Source organism: Pristiophorus japonicus, chromosome 10, assembly GCF_044704955.1.
Source record: "Pristiophorus japonicus isolate sPriJap1 chromosome 10, sPriJap1.hap1, whole genome shotgun sequence".
NCBI lineage: Eukaryota > Metazoa > Chordata > Chondrichthyes > Pristiophoridae > Pristiophorus > Pristiophorus japonicus.
Window position 1 is genome coordinate 46,840,719 of NC_091986.1, and position 22,456 is coordinate 46,863,174.

The following is a 22,456-nucleotide window of genomic DNA, read 5'->3' on the forward strand; positions in this document are numbered from 1 at the left end:
CCTGCCATCCTGGGAATCAGTCTGGTGAACCTTCGCTGCACTTCCTCAATAGCAAGAACGTCCTTCCTCAGATTAGGAGACTAAAACTGAACACAATATTCCAGGTGAGACCTCACCAAGGCCCAGTACAACTGCAGTAAGACCTCTCTGCTCCTACCATTTGCCATCTTCACTGCCTGCTGTCTTGGTAGTCTCTCGTATCCAACAAAGACGTTGATGTGCTAATCATCAATGGCATGTGTCTTCAAGTGGCTGTATAGACCAATCCTGGATGCACATAGTCTCTTGCACGTCGGACAAGGGAAGTTCGATCTGCCTGATGCTGACAGTACTGCCACCTGATGTAGTCTATCTCTAGTGTCCCGCAGGCGTTGACATCGGCTTTCTTCGAAGGTCTGGCAGGCAGTCCTCATGAGGGTTTGCCACTGGATTTTATTAGCTGCTGTATTCTCGAGGTCCTTTGGTCGGATGCCACAGTACTGGAGGTTAGCCTTGATGCAATCTTTGTAGCTTGCGGGGGCGCCCCTGGTGCCTTCGACCTTCACAGAGCTCGCCGTGAAGAAGCTGACGAGGGATCCTTGACTCATCCATGCGGATGATATGTCCAGCCCACCAGAACTGGGCTCACATGATCATCACCTCGATGCTAGTTGATTGTGCTCTCTCCAGAACCTCAAAGTTTGACACCCGGTCTTGCCAGCGCATGTGGAGTATAGATCTGAGACTGCGCATTTGGAAAGCTTCCAACTTTTTGATGTGACGCCTGTAGGGTGTCCAGGTCTCACATCCATAAAGGAGAGATGAGAGAACGACTGCTCTATACACCAACAGTTTAGTTGACAGTCGGATATGGTGGTGACTCAACATCTTAGTGCACAAGCGACCAAGTGCCTGCTGGCTTCACAGATCCTTGCATCAATCTCCTTGTCCAAGGACCCATCACTTGATACGGTACGGCCAAGGTACTTGAAGCTGTCCACTGACTTTAGTTGTACACTGCCGATGAAGACTGTGGGAGCAGGTGCTATGATGCCAGGGGCAGGCTGATAGAGGACCTCGGTTTTACTAAGGCTGATGGTTAGGCCAAACAATTCTGTTGCCTCAGCAAATTTGCTGAGTATGAATTGTAGGTCACTCTCCTTATGTGCCATAAGGGTGCAGTCGTCAGCAAAGAGTGCCTCTAGGATGAGTGTTTTCCATTCTTTGGTCCTTGCAGCAAGGCGGCGGAGGTCGAACAGTGAACCATCTAATCGATATTTCAGGTAGACCCCAAATTCCAAGTCTTTTATGGCATAGTTCAAGACGCAGGTAAAGAATAGGTTGAACAGAACTGGAGCAAGTACACAACCTTGTTTTACTCCATTTGAGATGACAAATGGGGCCGTGGTTGTGCCGTCTGAGAGCACTTCACCCATCATGTTGTCATGAAACAGCTCGATGATGTGGACAAACTTCCTTGGGCACCCAAGTTTCGTCAAGATTGACCACAGCGCTGCTCTGTTGACAGTATCAAAGGCCTTGGTGAGGTCAATAAATACAGCGTACAGGTCCATGTTCTGCTCAGTGTCTGAGTGCAAAGATCATGACCGCTGTGCTCCGACCAGGTCAAAAGCCACATTGTGTTTCTGGAAGATATACTTCGGAGACACTAGCTATGAGTCGGTTCAATACTATGCGGGTGATGACCAAAACTGAACACAATATTCCAGGTGAGGCCTCACCAAGGCTCTGTACAACTGCAGTAAGACCTCTCTGCTCCTATACTCAACTTCCCAACATACCACTTGCTGCCTTCACCGCCTGCTGTACCTGCATGCCAACTTTCAATGACTGATGTACCATGACCCTTTTCCTAATCTGCTGCCATTCAGATAATATTCTGCATTTGTGTTTTTGCCCCCAAACTGGATAACCTCACGTTTATCCACATTATACTGCATCTGCCATTCATTTGCCCACTCACCTAACCTGTCCAAGTCACTCTGCAGCCTCTTAGTGTCCTCCTCACAACTCACACCGCCACCCAGTTTAGTGTCATCTGCAAACTTGGAGATATTACACACAATTCCTTCATCCAAATCATTAATGTACACTGTAAGTAGCTGGGATCCCAGCACTGTGCCCTGCGGCACCCCACTAGTCACTGCCTGACGTTCTGAAAAGGACCCGTTTATCCCAACTTTCTGCTTCCTGTCTGCCAACCACTTCTCTATCCACGTCAGTGCATTATCCAGTACCATATGCTTTAATTTTGCACACCAATCTCTTGTGTGGAACCTTGTCAAAGGCCCTTTGAAAGTCCAAATACACCACATCCACTGGTTCTCCCTTGTCTACTCTACTAATTACAAACTCAAAAAATTCCAGAAGATTTGTCCAGCATGACTTCCCTTTCATAAATCCATGCTGACTTGGACCGATCCTATCACTGCTTTCCAAATGTGCTGTTATTTGATCTTTAATTTATTCCAACATTTTCCCTACTACTGATGTTCGGCTATAACCGGTCTATAATTAAAGATGAAATAACAGTACATTTGGAAAGCAGTGATAGGATCGGTCCAAGTCAGCATGGATTTATGAAAGGAAAATCATGCTGGACAAATTTTCGGGCATTTTTTGACCTGCTAACTGGTCTATAATTATCGGTTTTCTCTCTCCCTCCTTTCTTAAAAAGTGGTGTTACATTAGCTATCCTCCAGTCCATAGGAACTGATCCAGAGTCGATAGACAGTTGGAAAATAATCATCAATGCATCCACTATTTCTAGTACCACTTCCCTAACCACTCTAGGATGCAGACTATCAGGCCCCTGGGATTTATCGGCCTTCAATCCCATCAATTTTCCTTACACAATTTCTTGCCTAATAAGGATATCCTTCAGTTCCTTCTCTCACTCGACCCTCGGTCCCCTAGTACTTCCGGAAGGTTATTTGTATCTTTTTTCGTGAAGACAGAACCAAAGTATTTGTTCAACTGGTCTGCCATTTCTTTGTTCCCTATTATAAATTCACCTGAATCTGACTGCAAGGGACCTACGTTTGTCTTCACTAATCTTTTTCTCTTCACATATCTATAGAAGCTTTTGCAGTCAGTTTTTATGTTCCTGGCGAGCTTCCTCTCATACTCTATTTTCCCCCTCCTAATTAAACCCTTTGTCCTCCTCTGCTGAATTCTAAATTTCTCCCAGTCCTAAGGTTTGTTGCTTTTTCTGGCCAATTTATATGCCTCTTCCTTGGATTTAACACTATGCTTAATTTCCCTTGTTAGCCACGCTTGAGCCACCTTCCCCGTTTTATTTTTACTTCAGACAGGGATGTACAATTATTGAAGTTCATCCATGTGATCTTTAAATGTTTGCCATTGCTTATCCACCGTCAACCCTTTAAGTATCATTTGCCAGTCAATTCTGGCCAATTCACACCTCATACCATCGAAGTTACCTTTCCTTAAGTTCAGGACCCTAGTCTCTGAATTAACTGCATTATTAACTTAATAAAGAATTCTACCATATTATGGTCACTCTTCACCAAGGGGCCTCACACAACAAGATTGCTAATTAGTCCTTTCTCACTACACATCACCCAGTCTAGGCCAGCCCTCGAGTTGGTTCCTCGACATATTGGTCCAGAAAACCATGTCTAATACACTCCAGGAAATCCTCCTCCATCGTATTGCTACCAGTTTGGTTTGGCCAATCTATATGTAGATAAAAGTCGCCCATGATAACTGCTGTACCTTTATTGCACACATCCCTAATTTCTTGTTTGATGCTGTCCCCAACCTCACTACTACTGTTTGGTGGTCTGTACACAACTCCCACTAGTGTTTTCTGCCCTTTGGTATTCCGCAGCTCCACCCATACAGATTCCACATCATCCAAGCTAATGTCCTTCCTTACTATTGCATTAATTTCCTCTTTAACCAGTAGCACCACCCCACCTTCTTTTCCTTTCTATCCTTCCTGAATGTTGACTACCCCTGGATGTTGAGTTCCCAGCCTTGTTCACACTGGAGCCATGTCTCCGTAATGCCAATTATATCATATTCATTAATTGCTTCCTGTGCAGTTAATTCGTCCTCCTTGCATTGAGGCACAGAGCCTTTAGGCTTGTCTTTTTAACACATTTTGCCCTTTTAGAATTTTGCTGCAATGTGGCCCTTTTTGATTTTTGCCTTGGGTTTCTCTGCCCTCCACTTTTACTTTTCTTCTTTCTATCTTTTGCTTCTGCCCCTATTTTACTTCCCTCTGTCTCCCTGCATATGTTCCCATCCCCCTGCCATATTGGTTTAACCTCTCCCCAACAGCATTAGCAAACACTCCCCCTAGGACATTGGTTCCGGTCCTGCCCAGGTGCAGACCGTCCGGTTTGTACTGGTCCCACCTCCCCCAGAACCGGTTCCAATGTCCCAGGAATTTGAATCCCTCCATTCTGCACCACTCCTCAAGCCACGTATCATCTGAGCTATCCTGCGATTCCTACTCTGACTAGTACGTGGCACTGGTAGCAATCCTGAGATTACTACCTTTGAGGTCCTACTTTTTAATTTAACTCCTAGCTCCCTAAATTCAGCTTGTAGGACTTCGTCCCGTTTTTTTTACCTATATCGTTGGTACCTATATGCACCACGACAACTGGCTGTCCAATCTCCCCCTTCAAAATGTCCTGCACCTGCTCCGAGACATCCTTGACACTTGCACCAGGGAGGCAACATATCGTCCTGGAGTCTCGATTGCGGCCGCAGAAATGTCTGTCTGTTCCCCTTACAATAGAATCCCCTACCACTATAGCTCTCCCACTCTTTTTCCTGCTCTCCTGTGCAGCAGAGCCACCCACAGTGCCATGAACCAGCTGCTGCTGCTCTCCCCTGATGAGTCATCCCCCTCAACAGTACCCAAAGCGGTGTATCTGTTTTGCAGGGGGATGACCGCAGTGGACCCCTGCTCTACCTCCCTTCCACTGTTCTTCCTGTTGGTCACCCATCCCCTATCTGTCTGTGTACCCTTTACCTGCAGTGTGGCCAACTCACTAAACGTGCTATTCATGACAACCTCTGCATCACGGAGGTAAATCCACCCGCAGCTCCAGTGCCGCAATACGGTCTGTCAGATGCTACAGGCGGATACACTTCCCGCACATGTAGTTGCCAGGGACACTAGAAGCGTCCCTGACTTCCCACATAGCACAGGAGGAGCATAACACATGTCCGAGCTCTCCTGCCATGACTTAGCCCTGAGATTAACGTAATTTGGCAACAGTGATAAAGGTTACCAACTGATAAAGGAAAAGAAAAAAAAAAAAGCTACTCACCAATCACCAGACAATCACTTACGCCCTTAGCTGTGACATCACCTTTTGATTTCTTTCTACTTCTTTGTTTACCTTCTGCCCCTGCAGCTGCACCGGTAGGCCTCTCCGACGTCCCTGGACTCCCGCCTCTCTACGCTGCTCCCGACTGCTGCTGGGCCTTTATAGGCCTCTCCGACGTCCCCGGACTGCTGCTGGGCCTTTATAGGCCTCTCCGACGTCCCCAGACTCCCGCCTCTCGACGCTGCTCCCGACTGCCACTGGGCCTTTATAGGCCTCTCTGACGTCTCCGGACTCCCACCTCTCGACCCTGCTCCCGACTGATGCTGGGCCTGCTGTATCGGGGCTGGCAGTTGTAAAAGACGGTAGAACATGTGACCTGCCCTCGTCCGGCAAAATCCTTTATCCGGCACAGGCCAGGTCCCGAGGGTGCCAAATAAGGGAGGTTCAACCTGTAAAGGCGAGCAAAGTGTCAACTTGGAGCGACAATATTATAGACATCATAAGAACATAAGAAATAGGAGCAGGAGTGGGCCATACGGCCCCTTGAGCCGGCTCTGCCATTTAATATGATCATGGCTGACCCGATCATGGACTCAGGTCCACTTCCTTGCTCGCTCCCCATAATCCTTTATTCCCTTATCGATTAAGAAACTGTATATCTCTGTCTTAAATGTATTCAATCACCCAGCTTCCACAGCTCTCTGAGTTCCACAGATTTACAACTCTTGAGAGAAGCAATTCCTCCTTATCTGTTTTAAATGGACGGCCCATTATTTTAAGATTATGCCCCCTAGTTCTAGTCTCCGCTATCAGTGGAAACATCCTCTCTGTATCCATCTTGTCAAGCCCCCTCATAATCTTATACGTTTCGATAAGATCACCTCTTATTCTTCTGAATTCCAATGAGTAGAGGCTCAACCTACTCAACCTTTCCTCATAAGTCAACTCCCTCATCTCCACAATAAACCTTGTGAACCTTCTCTGAACTGCCTCCAAAGCAAGTATATCCTTTCTTAAATATGGAAACCAAAACTGTACATAGTATTCCAGGTATGGCCTCACTAGCAAGACTTCCCTTTTATACTCCATCCCCTTTGCAATAAAGGCCAAGATTCCATTGGCCTTCCTGAACACTTGCTGTACCTGCATTTTGTGTTTCATGCTGAGAATGACGTGAGTATCACGTGTAGCGAGTTGGTCGTACCGCAGGGAAAGGGTCCACAGCCAGATAGGGAATGGAAGACCAACAGGAAGAGCAGTGCAAGGAAGGTAGTGCAGGAGTCCCCTGTGGTCATCCCCCTGCAAAACAGATACACTGCTTTGGGTGCTGTTGAGGGGGATGACTCATCAGGGGAGGGCAGCAGCAGCCAAGTTCATGGCACCGTGGCTGGCTCTGTTGCACAGGAGGGCAGGAAAAAGAGTGGGAAAGCGATAGTGATAGGGGATTCAATTGTAAGGGGAATAGATAGGCGTTTCTGCGGCTGCAACCGAGACTCCAGGATGGTATGTTGCCTCCCTGGTGCAAGGGTCAAGGATGTCTCGGAGCGGGTGCAGGACATTCTAAAAAGGGAGGGAGATCAGCCAGTTGTCGTGGTGCACAACGACATAGGTAAAAAAAGGGATGAGGTCCTACGAAACGAATTTAAGGAGCTAGGAGCTAAATTAAAAAGTAGGACCTCAAAAGTAGTAATCTCGGGATTGCTACCAGTGCCACGTGCTAGTCAGAGTAGGAATCGCAGGATAGCGCAGATGAATACGTGGCTTGAACAGTGGTGCAGCAGGGAGGGATTCAAATTCCTGGGGCATTGGAACCGGTTCTGAGGGAGGTGGGACCAGTACAAACCGGACAGTCTGCACCTGGGCAGGACTGGAACCAATGTCCTCGGGGGAGTGTTTGCCAGTGCTGTTGGGGAGGATTTAAACTAATATGGCAGGGGGATGGGAACCAATGCAGGGAGACAGAGGGAAACAAAAAGGAGGCAAAAGCAAAAGACAGAAAGGAGATGAGGAAAAGTGGAGGGCAGAGAAACCCAAGGCAAAGAACAAAAATGGCCATTGTACAGCAAAATTCTAAAAGGACAAAGGGTGTTAAAAAAAACAAGCCTGAAGGCTTTGAGTCTTAATGCAAGGAGTATCCGCAATAAGGTGGATGAATTAACTGTGCAAATAGATGTTAACAAATATGATGTGATTGGGATTACGGAGACGTGGCTCCAGGATGATCAGGGCTGGGAACTCAACATCCAGGGGTATTCAACATTCAGGAAAGATAGAATAAAAGGAAAAGGAGGTGGGGTAGCATTGCTGGTTAAGGAGGAAATTAAGGCAATAGTTCGGAAGGACATTAGCTTGGATGATGTGGAATCTATATGGGTAGAGCTGCAGAATACCAAAGGGCAAAAAACGTTAGTGGGAGTTGTGTACAGACCTCCAAACAGTAGTAGTGATGTTGGGGAGGGCATCAAACATGAAATTAGGGATGCGTGCAATAAAGGTGCAGCAGTTATAATGGGTGACTTTAATATGCACATAGATTGGGTTAACCAAACTGGAAGCAATACGGTGGAGGAGGATTTCCTGGAGTGCATAAGGGATGGTTTTTTGGACCAATATGTCGAGGAACCAACTAGGGGGGAGGCCATCTTAGACTGGGTGTTGTGTAATGAGAGAGGATTAATTAGCAATCTCGTTGTGCGAGGCCCCTTGGGGAAGAGTGACCATAATATGGTGGAATTCTGCATTAGGATGGAGAATGAAACAGTTAATTCAGAGACCATGGTCCAGAACTTAAAGAAGGGTAACTTTGAAGGTATGAGGCGTGAATTGGCTAGGATAGATTGGCGAATGATACTGAAGGGGTTGACTGTGGATGGGCAATGGCAGACATTTAGAGACCGCATGGAGGAACTACAACAATTGTACATTCCTGTCTGGTGTAAAAATAAAAAAGGGAAGGTGGCTCAACCGTGGCTATCAAGGGAAATCAGGGATAGTATTAAAGCCAAGGAAGTGGCATACAAATTGGCCAGAAATAGCAGCGAACCCGAGGACTGGGAGAAATTTAGAACTCAGCAGAGGAGGACAAATGATTTGATTAGGGCAGGGAAAATGGAGTACGAGAAGAAGCTTGCAGGGAACATTAAGACGGATTGCAAAAGTTTCTATAGATATGTAAAGAGAAAAAGGTTAGTAAAGACAAACGTAGGTCCCCTGCAGTCAAAATCAGGGGAAGTCATAACGGGGAACAAAGAAATGGCGGACCAATTGAACAAGTACTTTGGTTCGGTATTCACTGAGGACACAAACAACCTTCCGGATATAAAAGGGGTCGGGGGGTCTAGTAAGGAGGAGGAACTGAGGGAAATCCTTATTAGTCGGGAAATTGTGTTGGGGAAATTGATGGGATTGAAGGCCGATAAATCCCCAGGGCCTGATGGACTGCATCCCAGAGTACTTAAGGAGGTGGCCTTGGAAATAGTGGATGCATTGACAGTCATTTTCCAACATTCCATTGACTCTGGATCAGCTCCTATGGAGTGGAGGGTAGCCAATGTAACCCCACTTTTTAAAAAAGGAGGGAGAGAGATAACAGGGAATTATAGACCGGTCAGCCTGACATCGGTAGTGGGTAAAATGATGGAATCAATTATTAAGGATGTCATAGCAGTGCATTTGGAAAGAGGTGATATGATAGGTCCAAGTCAGCATGGATTTGTGAAAGGGAAATCATGCTTGACGAATCTTCTGGAATTTTTTGAGGATGTTTCCAGTAGAGTGGACAAGGGAGAGCTAGTTGATGTGGTATATTTGGACTTTCAGAAGGCTTTTGACAAGGTCCCACACAAGAGATTAATGTGCAAAGTTAAAGCACATGGGATTGGGGGTAGTGTGCTGACATGGATTGAGAACTGGTTGTCAGACAGGAAGCAAAGAGTAGGAGTAAATGGGGACATTTCAGAATGGCAGGCAGTGACTCGTGGGGTACCGCAAGGTTCTGTGCTGGGGCCCCAGCTGTTTACACTGTACATTAATGATTTAGACGAGGAGAATAAATGTAGTATCTCCAAATTTGCGGATGACACTAAGTTGGGTGGCAGTGTGAGCTGTGAGGAGGATGCTACGAGGCTGCAGAGCGACTTGGATAGGTTAGGTGAGTGGGCAAATGCATGGCAGATTAAGTATAATGTGGATAAATGTGAGGTTATCCACTTTGGTGGTAAAAACAGAGAGACAGACTATTATCTGAATGGTGACAGATTAGGAAAAGGGGAGGTGCAAAGAGACCTGGGTGTCATGGTACATCAGTCATTGAAGGTTGGCATGCAGGTACAGCAGGCGGTTAAGAAAGCAAATGGCATGTTGGCCTTCATAGCGAGGGGATTTGAGTACAGGGGCAGGGAGGTGTTGCTACAGTTGTACAGGGCCTTTGTGAGGCCACACCTGGAGTATTGTGTACAGTTTTGGTCTCCTAACCTGAGGAAGGACATTCTTGCTATTGAGGGAGTGCAGCGAAGGTTCACCAGACTGATTCCCGGGATGGCGGGACTGACCTATCAAGAAAGACTGGATCAACTGGGCTTGTATTCACTGGAGTTCAGAAGAATGAGAGGGGACCTCATAGAAACGTTTAAAATTCTGACGGGGTTAGACAGGTTAGATGCAGGAAGAATTTTCCCAATGTTGGGGAAGTCCAGAACCAGGGGACACAGTCTAAGGATAAGGGGTAAGCCATTTAGAACCGAGATGAGGAGGAATTTCTTCACCCAGAGAGTGGTGAACCTGTGGAATTCTCTACCACAGAAAGTTGTTGAGGCCAATTCACTAAATATATTCAAAAAGGAGTTAGATGAAGTCCTTACTACTAAGAGGATCAAGGGGTATGGTGAGAAAGCTGGAATGGGGTACTGAAGTTGCATGTTCAGCCATGAACTCATTGAATGGCGGTGCAGGCTAGAAGGGCCGAATGGCCTACTCCTGCACCTATTTTCTATGTTTCTATGCACCAGGACCCCCAGGTCCCGCTGTACTGCAGTACTTTGCAATTTTTCTCCATTTAAATAATAACTTGCTCTCCGATTTTTTTTCTGCCAAAGTGCATAACCTCACACTTTCCAACATTATACTACATCTGCCAAATTTTTGCCCACTCACTTAGCCTGTCTATGTCCTTTTGCAGATTTTTTGTGTCCTCCTCACACATTGCTTTTCCTCCCATCTTTGTATCGTCAGCAAACTTGGCCACGTTACACTCTGTCCCTTCATCCAAGTTGTTAATGTATATTGTAAATAGTTGAGACCCCAGCACCGATCCCTGCGGCTCCTCACTAATAACTGACATCCTGAAAAGGACCCATTTATCCCAACTCTCTGTTTTCTGTTAGTTAGTCAATCCTCTATCCATTATAATATATTACCCCCAACCCCGTGAACTTTTATCTTGTGCAGTAACCTTTTATGTGGCACCTTGTCAAATGCCTTCTGGAAGTCCAAATATACCACATCCACTGGTTCCCTTTTATCCACCCTGTTCATTACATCCTCAAAGAATTCCAGCAAATTTGTCAAACATGACTTCCCCTTCATAAATCTATGCTGACTCTGCCTGACTGAATTATATGTTTCCAAATGTCCTGATACTATTTCTTTAATAATGGACTCCAACATTTTCCCAACCACAGATGTTAGGCTAACTGGTCTTTAGTTTGCTGCTTTTTGTCTGCCTCCTTTTTTAAATAGGGGCGTTACATTTGCAGTTTTCCAATTAGCTGGGACTTCCTTAGAATCCAGGTAATTTTGGTAAATTACATCCAATGCATCCACTATCCCTGCCACTACTTCTCAAGATCCTAGGATGCAAGCCATCAGGTTCAGGTGATTTATCTGTCTTTCGTCCCATTATCTTACTGAGTACCATCTCCTTGGTGATTGTGATTGTGTTAAGTTCCTCCCCCCCCTATAGCCCCTTGACTATCCACTGTCAGGATATTTTTAGTGTATTGTACCGTAAAGACTGAAACAAAATATTTGTTCAGAGTTTTTGCCATCTCCATGTTTCCCATCACTAATTCCCTGGTCTTGTCCTCTAAGGGACCAACATTTACTTTAGCCACTGTTTTCCTTTTTATATACCTGTAGAAACTCTTGCTATCTGTTTTTATATTTTGTGCTAGTTTATTTTCATAGTCTATCTTCCCTTAATCATTTTTTAGTCATTCATTGCTGGATTTTAAAAGCTTCCCAATCTTCTGTCCTCCCATTAGTTTTGGCCTATTTGTATGCCCTTGTTTTTAATTGGATACCGTCCTTTTTCTCTTTAGTTTGCCACGGATGGCTATCTTTTCTTTTACACCCTTCCGTCGAATATATTTTTCTCGAGAGTTGTGAAATATCTCCTTAAATGTACACCACTATTCATCAACCGTCCCGCACTTTAATCTATTTTCCTAGTCCACTTTAACCAACTCTGCCCTCATACCTTTGTAGTCTCTTTATTTAAGCTTAGTACGCTGGTTTGAGATCCAACTTTCTCGTCCTCCATCTGAATTTGAAATTCAATCATGTTATGATCACTCATTCCGAGGGGATCCTTTACTAGGAGATTGTTTATTAATCCTGTCTCATTACACAGGACCAGATCTAAGATCTGTTGGTTCCGTTACATACTGCTCAAGGAACCCATCCCTTATGCACTCTATGAACTCTTCCTCTAGGCTACCCTGACCAATTTGATTTGTCCAATCAATATGGAGGTTAAAATCACCCATGATTATTGCTGTTCCCTTTTTATAAGCCCCCACTATTTCTTAGTTTATGCTCCGACCAACAGAGTTGCTACTGTTAGGGGGCCTATAGACTATGCCCACCAGTGACTTTTTCCCCTTATTATTCCTTATCTCCAACCAAACTGTTTCAACATCCTGATCATTTGAGGCAATGTCGTTTCTCACTATTGCAGTCATTGCATCCTTTATCAGATATCAGATGGTAGGTCCCCAACTCCCATAGCCATCCAAACTCTGGGATCATTTCCAAGTCAAAAGGAAGAGAATTCCATTTCTGAGGATGAGGCAATTTGTTAGTGTTTCAGTCTTTATCAGTCACTAGAGCATGGATCTTTTTTCATTTATATCAGTACAAATAATCTTTTGTCCCCAGAACTATAACAACAACATACATTTATACAGCACCTTTAAAGTAGTAAAACGGCCCAAGACGCTTCACAGGAGCATTACCAAACAAATTTGACACCGAGCCACATGAGATATTAGGATAGGTGAGTAAAAGCTTGGTCAAAGCGATATGTTTTAAGGAACGTCTTAAAGGAGGAGAGAGAGGTCGAGGAAAAGGTTGTGTATCAAAGTTGCAACAGTAAAGAAAATAACTTGCGTTCATACAGCGCCATTCACATCCTCAGGGTGTCCCAAAGCGCTTTTCAGCCAACGATGTACTTTTGAGATACAGTCACTGTTGTAATGTCATGAACAGGTACAGAAAATAATCAAAAAGGCTAATGGAATGATGACCTTTATATCTAGAGAACTAGAATACAAGAGGGTAGAATGCAGCTCTACAAAGCCCTGGTTAGATCACACCTGGAGTACTGTGAGCAGTTCTGGGCACCACACCGTACAAAGGATATATTGGTCTTGGAGGGAGTGCAATGCAGGTTTGTCAGAATGATACCCGGACTTCAAGGGTTAAGTTACAAGGAGAGATTACACAAATTAGGATTGTAGTCCCTAGAATTTCAAAGGTTAAAGAGTGATTTGATCGAAGTTTTCAAGATATTAAGGGGAGCAGATAGAGTCGATAGAGAGAAACTATTTCTGCTGGTTGGGGAGGGCATAGTCTAAAAATTAGAACCAGTCCTTTCAGGAATGAAATTAGGAAACACAGGGTGGTAGAAGTTTGGAACTCTCTTCCACAAATGGCAATTGGTGCTAGATCAATTGTTAATTTTAAATCTGAGATTGATAGCTTTTTGTTAACCAAAGGTATGAAGGAATATGGGCCAAAGGTGGGTATATGCAGTTAGGTCACAGATTAGCCATGATCTCATTGAATGGCGAAACAAGCTTGTGAAGCTGAATGGCCTACTCTGTTCCTATATAGGAAACATGGCCGTCAATTTGTGCACAGCAAGATCCCATAAACAGCAATGACCAGAAAATATTTTTTTAGTGATGCTCTTTGAGGGATAAATATTGGCCAGGACACTGATCTTCTTATAATGGCCAATGGGATCTTTTACATTCACCTGAGAAAGTCACATGGGGCCCCTGTTTAACGTCTTACTCATAAGACAGCACAAACGACAGAGCAGTGCTTTCTCCGCTGGTAGAGCAGTGCTTTCTCAGTACTGCACCTCTGATAGTGCAGTTCTTCCTCAGTACTGCCCCTCCGACAGTGCAGCGTTCCCTCAGTACTGCCCCTCCGACAGTGCAGCGTTCCCTCAGTACTGCCCCTCCGACAGTGCAGCGCTCCCTCAGTACTGCCCCTCCGACAGTGCAACATTCTCTCAGTTCTGTGCTGAAGTGTCAGCCTAAATTATGTGCTCGAGTCTCTGGAGTGGGACTTAAACCCACAACCTTCTGACTCAGAGGCAAGAGTATTACGCACTGAACCGCGGCTGACACCACTCAGTTTTCCAGACAAGCCTGTTGACATTCAACTGTCAGTCAGCCTCCTCCCTTCTCTAGTTCATAATGACACACTTTGAGTTAGCACGAGACACTCGATAGTGGAGTAGACCGAACAGGCTTTATTGATATCCAGTAGAGGTGGTCAATCTATTCTGTACACATAGACTGGCTTTCAGTTCCTGGTTCTATCTTTTGAACCCTCCAAAGAACTGTTGCAAACCATGCTCCTTTATACACCTTATTTTGCCTACATCAAAGGCACCTGTCACAGATAAGACCTCAGGACGTATCTGAATCCCTCGTAGACAGTCTATTTGCGTAAACACTTGTAGTTGTTTAAACCAAAGCTACTTATCTTAAACAAGACTTCCTGACTGAACTGTTTGCAAATCTTTTGGAGAATAGGCTTTATCTTTCCACACTCTAGTTAATGGATCCCTCGACCTGTATTTATTACACTGGCCTCCAAAGTTAAACTTTAATCTCCCATGGTTGGCATCATTATTATCACTTATTTCCTTGCACGAGCACTTCTTGTGTATAACACTCGAGCGCTAAAAGCAGAAGACGACCCATGCATTCCTCATGATAATTCGAAGCCATCCTCTTTATCTTGGGAAGCCTGTTGTTCCAAGATTCAAGGTGGTTCAACTATTAACCCTTAACTCTCCAGGATGTCCAACAGAGCCCTATGATGGTTAGGTTGTCTGTGATCTGTTAGGCATTGTTGAGCATATCGGGCAATGGGTAATGAGGATGATTGCAATGGGCTCATCAGCTGTAGCTATGCCCAATGACTGTACCTACTCTGCTAGAAACATGCAGTAGTTAGAATAACAAGTTTCTATATTTATAATAGTATAGCACTCAGGTTCTCAACTTCTCCACCCCGCCCCATCCCTTTTCCTTCCCCATATCCTGCCCTCTGCCACTAACCTTAGAGCACTGGTGTTTAACACACTGAATATCTTGACTCATATTGGAACTCTGATGAGGTTTTGTTCTGACCTGGGTTTTTGTCTCAATGCTTTCCCTTGCTGTCTGTCCTGTTGAGTTCTGGATAACCTTCCTGTTGTTTGGTGGTATTGTGTTTTGCTTGGTAATGTGCCTTGTCCCGTATAAGAGATCCAACCTGTTTTAATTCTTGTTTGGTTCCCCGATAGAATTGCTATGACCAGGAGGATGATGTATCAGCGTGGGGAGGTGCTGAATAAGCCTGCAGGATTTTGGGGAATGATCAAAAGTGTGACATCATCATCTTCCAACAGTGAAAATATCCTTTTACGATGAGTAAATGGGATGCCACATTCTGTAACTTGAAATAGGGGTAGGCCTTATTATTTTACACAGAATGGATTTCAAAGCTATCTGATAGACCCTGGATAACATGGAATTTACAGCACAGAAACAGGCCATTCGGCCCAACTGGTCTGTGCCGGTGTTTATGCTCCACGCGAGCCTCCTCCCTCTCTACTTCATCTCACCTTATCAGCAAATTCCTTTCTCCCTCGTGTACTTATCTAGCTTCCCCTTAAATGCATCTTTGCTATTCGCCTCGACCACTCCCTGTAGTAGCAAGCTCCACATTCTCACCACTCTCTGGGTAAAGAAGTTTCTCCTGAATTCCTTATTAGATTTATTAGTGACTATCTGATATTCATTACTCCTGGTTTTGGACTCCCCCCACAAGTGGAAACATCTTCCCTACGTCTACCCTATCAAACCACTTTCATATTTTTAAAGACTACTATCAGGTCACCTCTCAGCTTTCTCTTTCTAGAGAAAAGAGCCACAGACTGTTCAAACTTTCCTGATAGCTATAATCTCTCAGTTCTGCTATTATCCTTATGAATCTTTTTTGCACTTTCTCCAGTGCCTCTATATCCTTTTTATAATCTGGAGAGCAGAACTGAGCACGATGCTCCAAGTGTGGTCTGACCAAGGTATATGGAAGGTAGAATTGAACACAGTGACTCTCGTAAGTACATGAAATGTGCACACACATCATTTCTTGTAAATACTTTTTCAGAGGTGCAGACATTTCCTTCTGTCACTTGTTCAACCTGCACATGACTCTTTCACCCCAATAGTTGAAGATACGGCTCATGAGTGCCACATTGGGTTTACTTTATTTCGAGCTTTCTTTAACATTGCTCTTCAGATCTTTCACTTATTCAGCAAGAAGTGGACGCGTTGGAGGAACTGAGCCGACAGTTGTTTCTCGAAACGGTTGATCTTCACGCGACTAAGGTACTGATTCAGTCGAACTTGAGCACATAAAAAATCTAGGCTGACACTCCAGTGCAGTGCTGAGGGAGCGCTGCACTGTCAGAGGTGTTATCTTTCGGATGAGTTGTTAAACCGAGGCCCCATCTGCCCTCTCAGGTGGACGTAAAAGATCCCGCAGCACTATTTCAAAGAAGAGCAGGGACATAGGTAGGAAGAGGGATGAGGTCCTGCAGGCAGAGTTTAGGGAGCTAGGAGAGAGATTAAAAAGCAGGACCTCAAAAAGTAGTAATCTCTGGATTACTCCCAGTGCCACGAGCTAGTGAGTACAGAAATAGGAGGATAGAGCAAATGAATACGTGACTGGAGAGATGGTGCAGGCGGGAGGGCTTTAGTTTCCTGAGGCATTGGGACCGCTTCTGGGGGAGGTGGGACCTGTACAAGCCGGACGGGTTGCATCTCAACAGAGCCGGGACTAATATCCTCGCGGTGGGGAGGCGGTGGAATTGCTAGTGCTGTTGGGGAGGGTTTAAACTAGCTCGGCAGGGGGATGGGAACCTGAAAATAGATTCAGTAGGGAGAGGGGTAAAGCTGGAAATAGCAAAAATAAAGTGAGTGAGTTTGAAGGAGAGAGGAAACGAGCAGGAAAAAGGTTAAAAAAAACTTAAAGGCACTTTGTCTAAATACACGTAGCATTTGTAACAAAATAGATGAGTTGATGGCACAAATTGAGACAAATGGGTATGATCTGACAGCCATTACAGAGGCGCGGTTGCAAGGTGACCAGGACTGGGAATTAAATATTCAGGGGTACTTGACAATCCGGAAGGACAGACAGAAAGGAAAAGGAGGTGGGGTAGCTCTATTGATAAAGGATGGAATCACTGCAATAGTAAGAAACGATATTGCCTCAAATGGTGTTGAAGCAGTTTGGGTGCAGATAAGGAACAATAAGGGGAAAAAAATCATTGGTGGGCATAGTCTATAGGCCCCCTAACAGTAGCAACACTGTTGGTCGGAGCATATACCAGGAAATAGTGGGGGCTTGTAAAAAGGGAACAGCAATAATCATGGGTGATTTTAACCTCCATATTGATTGGACAAATCAAATTGGTCAGGATAGCCTTGAAGAGGAGTTCATAGAGTGCTTAAGGGATGGGTTCCTTGAGCAGTATGTAATGTAACCAACCAGGGGGCAGGCTATCTTAGATCTGGTCCTGTGTAATGAGACAGGATTAATAAACAATCTCCTAGTAAAGGATCCCCTCGGAATGAGTGATCATAGCATGATTGAATTTCAAATTCAGATGGAGGGTGAGAGAAAGTTGGATCTCTAACCAGCGTACTAAGCTTAAATAAAGGAGACTATGAAGGTATGAGGGCAGAGTTGGGTAAAGTGGACTGGGAAAATAGATTAAAGTGTAGGGTGGTTGATGAACAGTGGTGTACATTTAAGGAGATATTTCATAACTCTCAAGAAAAATATATTCCAGTGAGGAGGAAAGGGTGTAAGAGAAAAGATAGCCAACCGTGACTAACTAAAGAAATAAAGGACGGTATCCAATTAAAAACAAGGGCATACAAATTGGCCAAAATTAGTGGGAGGACAGAAGACTGGGAAGCTTTTAAAAGCCAACAAAGAACAACTAAAAATAAATGATTCAGAAAGGGAAGATAGACTATGGGCCCAAGTTTCGGCCTCAGTTGCTCCTGATTTTTTGGAGCAACTGGTATAGAACGGAGTATCTTAGAAATTCAAATTCTCGGCATTTAGTTTGCTCAAGTTCTAGTCAGTTAGAACAGTTTCACTTTGGAACAGAATTTATTTTTCAAAAGGGGGCGTGTCCGGCCACTTACGCCTGTTTTCAAAGTTTCGGCAGTGAAAACTTACTCCATACTAACTTAGAATGGAGTAAGTGAAGATTTTTGTAATTTCGAAAAAACCTTGTCTACACTTTAGAAAATAAGGCGTAGGTTACAAATTAAGTGTAGGGAATGGGGGCGGGGGGGTTTAAAGGGAAGTTTACAAACATTAAACACTTCAGTTTTACAAATAAAGAGCCATCATCAATACTAAATGATAAATACATCAATAAATCAACCAATAAATCAATCAAAAAAAATTAATAAAAATTTTTTTAAAAATTAAAAATCAATAAATAAAACATTTTCTACTTACCGACTGCAGCACCGGGAGTCCTTCAACATCATGCTGGGACGGTCCCCCCAGTGTGTCTCTGTCAGTGTCTCTATCTGTCTGTGTGTGTGTCTCTCACTCTCTGTCAGTGTCTGTGTTTCTGACAGTGAGGGGAGGGGGGGGAGGGAGAAAAGGGGAGGGGGAGGGGGAGAAGGGAGGTGGGGTGGGGGGAGTGGAGGGGGAGAAGGAGAGAGGATGTAAGGAGGGAGGGAAGGAGAGAGGATGGAGGAAAGGAGAGAGGATGGAGGGAAGGAGAGAGGATGGAGGGAGGGAGAGAGGAGGGAGGGGGGGAAGGAGAGAGGGGGGGAGGGAGAGGGGGGTGGAGGGAGAGAAGGAGGCTGAACGGCCGGGCCCAAGACCTCGGGCTAGATTTACAGGTAGGTGGCGTCGGGTCTTGGGGGGGGGGGGCGCGGGGGGAGAGAGAGTCGCGGAGGTCCGGGGGGGGATGAGAGAGAGTCGCGGAGGTCCGGGGGGGGATGAGAGAGAGTCGCGGAGGTCCGGGGGGGGATGAGAGAGAGTCGCGGAGGTCCGGGGGGAGAGAGAGAGAGAGAGAGAGTCGCGGAGGTCGGGTCGGCGGGGGTCGGGAGGAAGCAGGAGCTGGGCGTGGGAGGAGCCTTATTCACGCAGCCCCAGTGAGGCCATTCGGCCAGGGCTAGGGGCTGCGTGCTTCAGGCCCCTATCACACAGTTTTGGGCGCCTGGAGCTACTGCACATGCGTGCCCACTGTAGCGCGCATGTGTAGAGGTCCCGGCACTGTTTTTGGCGCAGGGACCTGGCTCCGGCCCCAACAGCTCGTGCTGTGCTGCGCCCGGCTGCAGAAGACCTGCAGGGAGCCGGAGAATTTGGAAGTTTCTTTTAGGCGCACTTTCTGATGCGAAAAATGGGCGTCCAGGTCCGGGCTGCGCCGTTTTAGGCGAGTCCCGAAACTTGGGCCCTATGAAAGTAAACTAGCACAAAATATAAAAACAGATAGCAAGAGTTTCTGTAGGTATATAAAAAGGAAAAGAGTGACTAAAGTAAATGTTGGTCCCTTAGAGGACGAGACCGGGGAATTAGTAATGGGGAACATGGAGATGGCAGAATCTCTGAACACATATTTTGTACAGTCTTTACAGTAGAGGACACTAACAATATTCCGACAGTGGATAGTCAAGGGGCTATAGGAGAGGGAGGAACTTAACACAATCACAATCACTAAGGAGGTGGAACTCAGTACGATAATGGGGCTAAAGGCAAATAAATCCCCTGGACCTGATGGCATGCATCCTAGAGTCTTAAGAGATGTAGCGACAGGGATTGTGGATGCATTGGTTGTAACTTACCAAAATTCCCTGGATTCTGGGGAGGTCCCAGCAGATTGAAAAACTGCAAATGTAACGCCCCTATTTAAAAAAAGGAGGCAGACAAAAAGCAGGAAACTATAGACCAGTTAGCCTAACATCCGTGGTTATTAAAGAAGCAGTAGCAGGACATTTGGAAAAGCAAAATTCGATCAGGCAGAGTCAGCATGGATTTATGAAGGGGAAGTCACGTTTGACAAATTTGCTGGAATTCTTTGAGGATGTAACGAACAGGGTGGATAAAGGGGAACCAGTGGATGTGTATTTGGACTTCCAGAAGGCATTTGACAAGGTGCCACATAAAAGGTTACTGCACAAGATAAAAGTTCACGGGGTTGGGGGTAATATATTAGCATGGATAGAGGATTGGCTAACTAACAGAGAACAGAGAGTCGGGATAAATGGTTCATTCTCTGGTTGGCAACCAGTGACTAGTGGGGTGCCGCAGGGATCAGTGCTGGGACCCCAACTATTTACAATTTATATTAACGACTTGGAAGAAGGGACTGAGTGTAACGTAGCCAAGTTTGCTGACGATACAAAGATGGGAGGAAAAGCAATGTGTGAGGAGGGCACAAAAAACCTGCAAAAGGACATAGACAGGCTAAATGAGTGGGCAAAAATTTGGCAGATGGAGTATAATGTCGGAAAATGTGAGGTCATGCACTTGGCAGAAAAAAAATCAAAGAGCAAGTTATTATTTAAATGGAGAAAGATTGCAAAGTGCCGCAGTACAGCGGGTCCTGGAGGTACTTGTGCATGAAACACAAAAGGATAGTGGTACACTCATAATAAAGGATGAAACTGAGTACTGTCTACAATGAGCAAGTGTGACCTTAGCTCCTTTAATAAGACTCCAGAGTACAGGTACCTCGTGGGTAGCCTGCTTAAATACCGTGCTCCCAAGGTGTAGCAGTTATAATGGGTGACTTTAATATGCACATAGATTGGGCTAGCCAAACTGGAAGCAATACGGTGGAGGAGGATTTCCTGGAGTGCATAAGGGATGGTTTTCTAGACCAATATGTTGAGGAACCAACTAGGGGGGAGGCCATCTTAGACTGGGTGTTGTGTAATGAGAGAGGATTAATTAGCAATCTCATTGTGCGAGGCCCCTTGGGGAAGAGTGACCATAATATGGTGGAATTCTGCATTAGGATGGAGAATGAAACAGTAATTTCAGAGACCATGGTCCAGAACTTAAAGAAGGGTAACTTTGAAGGTATGAGGCGAGAATTGGCTAGGATAGATTGGCGAATGATACTTAGGGGGTTGACTGTGGATGGGCAATGGCAGACATTTAGAGACCGCATGGATGAAGTACAACAATTGTACATTCCTGTCTGGCGTAAAAATAAAAAGGGGAAGGTGGCTCAACCGTGGCTATCTAGGGAAATCAGGGATAGTATTAAAGCCAAGGAAGTGGCATACAAATTGGCCAGAAATAGCAGCGAACCTGGGGACTGGGCGAAATTTAGAACTCAGCAGAGGAGGACAAAGGGTTTGATTAGGACAGGGAAAATGGAGTACGAGAAGAAGCTTGCAGGGAACATTAAGGCGGATTGCAAAAGTTTCTATAGGTATGTAAAGAGAAAAAGGTTGGTGAAGACAAACGTAGGTCCACTGCAGTCAGAATCAGGGGAAGTCATAACGGGGAACAAAGAAATGGCGGACCAATTGAACAAGTACTTTGGTTCGGTATTCACTAAGGAGGATACAAACAACCTTCCGGATATAAAAGGGGTCAGAGGGTCTAGTAAGGAGGGGGAACTGAGGGAAATCTTTATTAGTCGGGAAATTGTTTTGGGGAAATTGATGGGATTGAAGGCCGATAAATCCCCAGGGCCTGATGGATTGCATCCTAGAGTACTTAAGGAGGTGGCCTTGGAAATAGCGGATGCATTGACAGTCATTTTCCAACATTCCATTGACTCTGGATCAGTTCCTATGGAGTGGAGGGTAGCCAATGTAACCCCACTTTTTAAAAAAGGAGGGAGAGAGAAAACAGGGAATTATAGACCGGTCAGCCTGACCTCAGTAGTGGGTAAAATGATGGAATCAATTATTAAGGATGTCATAGCAGTGCATCTGGAAAATGGTGACATGATAGGTCCAAGTCAGCATGGATTTGTGAAAGGGAAATCATGCTTGACAAATCTTCTGGAATTTTTTGAGGATGTTTCCAGTAAAGTGGACAAAGGAGAACCAGTTGATGTGGTATATTTGGACTTTCAGAAGGCTTTCGACAAGGTCCCACACAAGAGATTAATGTGCAAAGTTAAAGCACATGGGATTGGGGGTAGTGTGCTGATGTGGATTGAGAACTGGTTGTCAGACAGGAAGCAAAGAGTAGGAGTAAACGGGTACTTTTCAGAATGGCAGGCAGTGACTAGTGGAGTGCCGCAAGGTTCTGTGCTGGGGCCCCAGCTGTTTACATTGTACATTAATGATTTAGACGAGGGGATTAAATGCAGTATCTCCAAATTTGCAGATGATACTAAGTTGGGTGGCAGTGTGAGCTGCGAGGAGGATGCTATTAGGCTGCAGAGTGACTTGGATAGGTTAGGTGAGTGGGCAAATGCATGGCAGATGAAGTATAATGTGGATAAATGTGAGGTTATCCACTTTGGTGGTAAAAACAGAGAGACAGACTATTATCTGAATGGTGACAGATTAGGAAAAGGGAAGGTGCAACGAGACCTGGGTGTCATGGTACATCAGTCATTGAAGGTTGGCATG

General features: G+C 45.2%; 1 protein-coding gene across 2 annotated transcripts in view; it reads left to right on the forward strand.

Annotated features, from left to right (window-relative positions):
• Positions 1-22,456, forward strand: part of LOC139274727 (Golgi pH regulator) — a 122,219-nt gene that overhangs the window by 71,445 nt on the left and 28,318 nt on the right. For both annotated transcript variants that reach the window (XM_070891411.1, XM_070891412.1), the window contains 2 exons: positions 15,118-15,227; positions 16,116-16,204. In XM_070891411.1, the coding sequence (XP_070747512.1) occupies positions 15,118-15,227; positions 16,116-16,204 (199 nt within the window). The remainder of the gene's footprint in view (positions 1-15,117; positions 15,228-16,115; positions 16,205-22,456) is intronic.